The following is a 7,274-nucleotide window of genomic DNA, read 5'->3' as shown; positions in this document are numbered from 1 at the left end:
GAACCCTCTCTGCCCGGGAACAACTTGAGAGTACTTTGAAAATGTTGTAAGAAAGATCTCTGAGGAAAACTCTTTGCTTTAATGACATCAGAGGAAAAGAATCATAAGATGGAAACCTTAGGTAATAATGTTGGGCAAGTAATTTTTATCTACTGTTGAAATGACAGTGCTGGGAATGAGTTCTGTTAATCTGGGTGCTGTTAAGCTGCCAGTAGGGTGACTTTTATGGATGTTTTCCCAGTCTGAGCTGCAGGCCTCCTATTCCAGTGCTGTTCTCCATGTGCCTGAAGCTCCTATCGATTTTTTTTTTTTTTTTATGCATGTTAGTGAAATCTTGCTGGTTTTGAGGGAGGTGAAAAGTTGGCTTAAACTTCAGAGTTTGACTGAATTGTGATTTAAGACAAACCTCTACCTCTCTATCTAAGGTTGAAGAAGAAATTGGTACACTCCGGCAAGTTCTGGCTGCTAAAGAGAGGCACTGTGGAGAGCTGAAGAGGAAGCTGGGTTTGACTCCCTTGGATGGGTTAAAGCAAAACCTGTCTAAAAGCTGGCACGATGTCCAAGTCTCCAATGCGTAAGTGTTGCCCGTGATGCATGTTTCACATTTAAATATGACTCCGTAGTAATTGTTTCCCAGCAGCATATTCCAGGGCTCTTTGAGTGGCTGGAGGCTTTCTGCTCTCATGGGTATACAGCGCAAAAGGCACTTAAAACTATTTCATCGCTCTCATGTGTCAGTGTCTTTATGTCAGCATAAATGGAACTTTTGCATCTGTCATCTGGATAAATTGTTGCTGGATGCTCTTTCCCGTGATATTAGAGATGTAGATTGCCACTTAACGATTCCGTTTGCCCATTTCTGCCCATTCTTTGAGGCATAGGCTGCTGCTACCTTGTTCCGAACTCGGGCTCAAAGAGAAGTGCAAGAAGTTTCAAAGCTCTACTGCCTGGGGTTAGTTCAGAAGCTAGTTCCTGGGTCGTAGAGCTTGAATTCAAAAGCCTGCACTTCCTAGGAAAAAAATCTGTAATATTTGTCTGCATTACGCATAGTCATCTCTGTCTAAAGAAGGCCTGAAATCAGACTTGACTGTTCCTGAGCAGGCGTTAAGGGTATGGTCACTGCAGTGCTTGACAGTGCCAAAAGGAGAGTCAGAGGGGTAAGTCTGACCCTGCAGATGTGCCCAGGTGCACGGGACTCTCGGTACCCATAGAGATATTGTTCAGTCTAGAAAGTCTGACGTAACTTAACTGGAATTTAGCACTGACAGTGCTGCTGCAGACCGGATCGTTGAGCTGTTCATCTCGCTGTTTATTCTTCCCCTTTTTCCTCATCTTCCCTCCTCCATCCCTGCCTGATTTCTGTTATTCCTTTGTAACTGAACTCTGTGTCATTGTCTTCTAGAAGATGAATATTAAAGTTATATTCATTAACACTTTCTGTTTCTAGTTATGTGAAAACATCTGAGAAACTTGGAGAGTGGAATGACAAAGTGACACAGTCTGACTTGTGAGTGCCTCGGGCTCCTCGGCACCTCCTTGCTGCGTTCCCCGATTTGTGCTGCTGCTTGTTCTCACAGGCATCGGGGCTTGATTGGGAGCTGGAGGCACGATGAAGCTGGGCTGTTATTAGCAGCATGCCTGGCTTCCAGCTATAAGCATCCCTCAGCTGCAGAGGAGATGAGTAAACGTTACCGCTGTCATCTCTCTCATGGTCTTGTTATTGCAGAAGAAAAATTCCAATCAGTTACCAGACCACATCTTATTAAAAAAAAAAAAAATCAACCACAGTTTTATTCTAGCTGGCCGTTGGTAGGTTAGCCTGTTGTAATCAGATGTCTCATTAGTGAGCCTCTATCTTTACTGTGAAACTATTTCTCTTCTCATGACTGGATGTGGTAGGAATCGGTTTGAGTGTTGCCCTTCTGTATGGCCACAGGGGAGGGAGAGTGCCTGAAGGCATTTACCTGTAGCTGGAAATAACAGGGGCCGTGCCGATGCAAATATGTATATGAGCTTTTGAAAGCTGCCACGCTGTGGCTCTTCTGCATTGATGTGTGTGAACCTTTTTGCTGATGTCAACGCTAGAAAGCCATGAACTTTAGTCTTTGCAGTGTATGCAAGCAGGCGACAAATGCGGATGAAGAACATCTGGCTACTTTTGTCTCTACAAGATGTTCTTTAATTATATTAGACTTCCATATTAGACGTGAATCATTTTGATTCCTGTCCTTGAATGTTTTCTGCACTGAAGATTCTTTCCCTTCTAAGTCCTGTGTTGAAGGGGATGGTTATTTAGCTAAGAGGGAAACGTGGATTGGGAGCATCAGTAGGTAAGACAGCTCTGATCTACCTGGGGAGAGTTCATCTTCTGGGTGATGTGAACTGCCTGCAATAACGTCATCTCTTCTGGGCGCTTCTGTGTGTTGTCTGAGCTGGTGGCAGACGCTTTTTGTAGGACTTGTATTTGTTCTGTACCTCTGGTGTTAATTCTATCGCCCCCTGAGGTACTGTTTTCTGTGTGGAGAAACATGATTTGTAAAGATTAGAAAATGAAATGGAGTTTGGCAGTTTGTTCAGGCCATGCTATATTGGTAAAATACAGCTTTGGGTGTGGCAGGCAGAGTTTTTTGGCCTTGAGCTCGCTTTGCTGCTCTGTGCTTTTAATACATAGCCACCACACAGCATGTAGGAAGGGAGTAGAAGATGCAAAGTCTCAATTCCTGACACCTTCTAAACTGCAGGCTTTGTTTCTTTGTGCTGAGTGTTTGCCCATGCCTAAATAAGAAAGAACTTGGGGCTTAGGGGTCTCCCCACCTCTCAGACAACAGCTCTTTTCCTTCTGGCTGTAACAGAGAAGGGGGGAAGCTATTGTCAGAGAAATAAAGCCCATGATACTGTAAGTGTAAAGACACTAATAATGTGGAAAGTGTCAAAAGAAGCGTTTGTCGTGAATCCTGGCGCTGTATCTAACCTCCATTGTGTTTGTAGATATCTTTCAGCCAGCAGCACACTGGAGGACTGGAATGAAAAATTAACTCAATCAGAAGCGTGAGTGTCTTAACCTTCAGCATTAACAAGTGCTTTCATGACAGTCTGCTGCCACTAATGTTCCATGCCCCTGCTCGTGCTCCTCTGCTCTGACTAGATCTATTTAAACATTTATCTTTTCGAGCTTTCACTTTTTTTAACCCAATAAATGCCTCTTCTGGGAGAGGGAGCTTTTCCTCAGGTCAGTATTTGAATGATTTCATTGTGGTCCAAGTGATACTCTTCAAATGCCTGCCTGCTCTCCGAGGAGAACTGGCTCTGGGTAGCTGAGACCCCTGTGCCACTCATTATAGCTTCAGCTGACGAGCTGTGGAATAGCCAGGCTGACCTCTTCTTGTTACCCTCAGCGTGCTCTGCGGGGAGCGGGAGCTTTTCTTTTTGCTGTGATACCTGATGAGAACAAATAGAGCCATAGCATCCGAGGCAGCTGTTCTGTCGTGTTGGGGCCCCAAATGGACTTGAACAGCTTAAAGCTCACAGCTGTTATACTCCAGTTGTTGGCTGTGAAGGTCTCTTAGCTGTGTTTTTTTATTAAATGCCTGAAATAAAATTCTCATCTGGACTAAATTATGGAAGTGTATTATGGAAGTTGGCCTTTGTCCTTCTTGCTGCATCTTTCTCACAGTATCTAGGGGAACCCTTTACAGTGGGAGCAGGCAGGCAGGCAGTGGCATTGTTTCCTGAACAGATTTAAACCGTGGTAAGGTAGGTCTTGGGTAAGCCAGCTTTTCCTGTTCTCTAGAGTGGGTATGAAATTCAGTCCTTTGAGCTGGCTTGTTATTGGCAGTGAGTGTGAATAGAAGGTTTTCTTCATCAGACGGGTGAAAGATGAGCAGAGATAAAAAGTGGGAGTATCAGAAAATACTTTCAAGTATGCAGAGTCTACTTTCAACATTCTGTGTATGGTTTCAAGATTAAGATGTAAACTGTCACTATTTCACTTGCTAAATAGGATGACCTTGGTGTTTTTATGCTTGCTGACAGCGTGACTGACTCCAGCGGTGTTTAATCAGAGTTCCTCCCTGGGTGTGCCTGCTAGAACAGAAAACTTCTCGTTGTATCTGTTTCCTTGTACTTAATAAGCACCAGAAATGTGGCGGAAGCATGCTTTTGTAGAGCACTTAAGGCCTGAATAGCTGTGGCACACTAGTTTTCCTGCTTGCTTTGGCACTAGACAGAGTGACCATTCTTGCTAGTAAGGTAGGTGCTGATTAAAATGGAGAGGCGAGGGGGATTGAAAAGCAAGATTCCAGCAATGTTTCAGAAAACAAACAGAATTCCTACTCCCTTTGTCTGAAGCTCGGTAAATGCAGAAAGTCAAGTTCAAGAAATCCAAGGATGAGGTTTTACTCGTGTGTTTTGGGTTTGTTTGTGCAAATGCGTCCTCTTTCCTGTTGTTTGAGCTTCTCGGCGTTACAACTAACAAGCATCCTGACTGAACTGGGAAGGGGCCTAACTTGTGACCTTATGGGGCTTTTGTGGGCTGCTCAATTTCCTGACAGTTGCCATTTCTGGCCACAGACTTGCCCTCTGCAAGCCGTAGGTCGAGAGGACAGAAATCTGCCCAACCTGCCCCTAGCTCCCCTTTCCTTGTAACCAGGACGCGATGTGACCTAGATGGTTTGTGCACTTAGCCAGAGAGCAAATGGCGATTGCTGGATAAGAGCAAGTGAGAGGAAGCTGGTGTTAATGGATAAAGGGGGATTTGGGGGTGCAGGCCTGGGTCTTTCCTGTCAGGGTTTATAGGAGAGGGGTGCAATGAAATGTGCGAATACCACAGGATGAACACCACGGGGCAGAGGGTGTTTCTGCAGCTTCTGCTGCAGCCAGTTGCCTGTTAGTAGAGCAAGGTATTAATCAGAGCTCGTATTTGTTACTCCCAGATTTGCATTATTCTATTGTGCTTTGTACTGGTGCTAAGGGAAGACAGTGAGTGATTGTGAATTTAAAGCCATGGTAAGCCTGGCCCTGTCTCTTGCAGGAGAGTAGTTGCGACGTCTAGGTCAGGGCTGGGCGTAGTTAAGTTGCATTAAAGTCTTGTATAACCCGATCCCGGGTTGTCACAGACGCAGTTCCACGTGTGTGTCTGATGGCAGTTCTGGGTTAAAGAGCTGCTCATCTCGGCTGCGCTTCCCTGCCTCTGCCTCCTGCGTTGCAGCGGTGGAGGGGTGTATGTGTGTACGTGGCGGGGAGCTGTGGATGCAGGACTAGACTGGTGATCTGATCTGGCTGCTGCCATCTTTTTTTTTTTTTTTTTTTTGTTCTTCTTGTTCTTCCAAGTTTGTATTTCAGCCGGATCATTTCCTTCGTCTAGATCACTGTGTCAACACAAGCAGTTGTGCTGGTATCATGAAGGAGCACGCTCAGGCAGAAGGAGCAGCGCTTGAGTGCTAGATCTTCAGTCGTCTTAACGATACTGCTGTCAAGTGTGGAAAATACAGTTGGAAAATCTCTGGCCTTTATCTGCTGAAGCTAGGCATAGTACCCAGGCGTTTGCACTGTGTGTGTGGCATGATAGCGTCCTTTGAATCCGTAAACCGTTCCTCTTATCGCTGCTCTGGTGCTCAATCTACAAGTTGACCGTGAAGCAGACGTAGAGTCAGCGCAACGTACTTCAGTGAGCACGAGGTCTTCAGTGTTTCTGTTGGGCAGCTGTAAATTAAATCCCATGATGGGACCTGGTCAGCTGGGGAGGAGCCTGACTGCTGAAGGCAGGTGTTGAGATCCTCCTCTTCCAAAGTGCCTTTGGCCCTAGAGTTCAAACGTGGTTATTGCCATTGGAAGGCATGTGTTGGAGCAAGCAGCGTTGATGCTGACCAGTTAACTCCTAAATTGTCCTGGGATGACTGCTTCTTGGAAAGGGTTGTGCTGTGAAGAAACAGTAGAGGGGCTTTGCTTTTGGGGCAGGCTCTTCTGGAGTCACTGAGTTCAAGAGGAATTGGTCTGAAGTACGTGTAGGTTATAGGAAGAGCAGGAAGAGGGAAGGTAAAGCTGATGTGGTTTTGCATAGTTCTGTGTAAGTCTTGTGTACATTCTTGATTCAGAAATACTTAGCTGTGGTCTTAAAAAAAAAAAGTCCCAACAAACCAACATGTCGTAATTGATATCATTTGACCCCAGGTGCTGTCTCCTGCACTTCTGTCTGGAGAGAATGAGATGTCAATAACTCAGCTGTCATCATGGTGCTCCTAAACCTTGGGAGGTCGGGCGTGAGAGAGAACATGAGGCTGTTATTAATGCTCTTCCCATAAATATCCTGGTCAGGCAAAAAAAGTAATCTCAAACTGCAATATTTGGAATAAGAAAACTTGGCTTAAATTGTTGAACTTGTCTTCCAACCAGAGTGGGTTTTTTTTTTTGTAATTTGAAGAATGCCATAAATCTAGATGTTAATCACCAACTGTGGAATAGCTTAGGATGAGTTAATGAAAGTGGCTCAAAGAATCCTTGTTCCTGAGATTAAACTCATCTGGAGGAATCAAAGGTTCTTGGGCACCTGTCTTCTCCAGCTTTGGTATAAACTCAAACGTTATCAGCTGACAAATACAAGCTGTCAGACTTCTTATGTATTGTGGTTAATGGTAACTGATAGGAAACTTCTCTACCGATTTATTTCTAAACTGCAAGTTGTAGAGCTAATGCTGATCTCTGCATTTCTTTTCTATACCGTCACGTTAGTCTTGCTTCTTTCCTCCATAACCTAATGCTACAACAAACACTAACTTCTTCAAGGCTGCAAGCATATTGTGGAATAGATTCCCAGACTTTTTCAAGGAGACCAAAAGATAGTTGTGGAGCAAATAGGATATGATGCTATGGTATTAGAGTTTTCACATGGAGAATTGGGTGGGTTATTTATTTTCTTGCAAATGTTTGTCAGCTTTAAGAACGTATGGTCAAAGCGGTAAAGCGAGTGTATGGCAAGGTTAATCCTACACTTGCTGCTTTTTTAAAATTTCAAGTCTTTGAATATATGTGAGACTGGAAGGGGCTTTTTCAGCACAGTCAGTGCAGCTCACTAACCTGGCTTCTTTCCTTTAATATGGGTTCCTTTTTCAAAATGGCGGTGGGTGGGTGGGTGTTTCTTGCTTTCAGATCCTACCCGTTAGTTCAATTTATGATGGTTTTTTTCCTATTTAGTTATAAGAAGACCCAGGAAACCCTTTCCCAGGCAGGACAGAAGACTTCAGCAGCCCTTTCCAATGTAGGTTCTGTTATCAGCAGGA

General features: G+C 44.5%; 1 protein-coding gene across 1 annotated transcript in view; it reads left to right on the top strand.

Moving 5' to 3' along the window:
* TPD52L2 (TPD52 like 2) overlaps nucleotides 1–7,274 on the top strand; it is a 24,534-nt gene that overhangs the window by 9,428 nt on the left and 7,832 nt on the right. The window contains 4 exon segments of the mRNA XM_035890370.1: nucleotides 426–574; nucleotides 1,448–1,507; nucleotides 2,989–3,048; nucleotides 7,189–7,274. The exon segment at nucleotides 7,189–7,274 is cut by the window's right edge and continues 17 nt beyond it. Coding sequence (XP_035746263.1) covers nucleotides 426–574; nucleotides 1,448–1,507; nucleotides 2,989–3,048; nucleotides 7,189–7,274 — 355 coding nt within the window.

This window comes from Egretta garzetta, unplaced genomic scaffold (genome assembly GCF_000687185.1).
Source record: "Egretta garzetta isolate BGI_Z169 unplaced genomic scaffold, ASM68718v1 scaffold223, whole genome shotgun sequence".
In the NCBI taxonomy this organism is placed as follows: Eukaryota; Metazoa; Chordata; class Aves; order Pelecaniformes; family Ardeidae; genus Egretta; species Egretta garzetta.
This window is presented reverse-complemented; position numbering and strand designations above follow the sequence as displayed.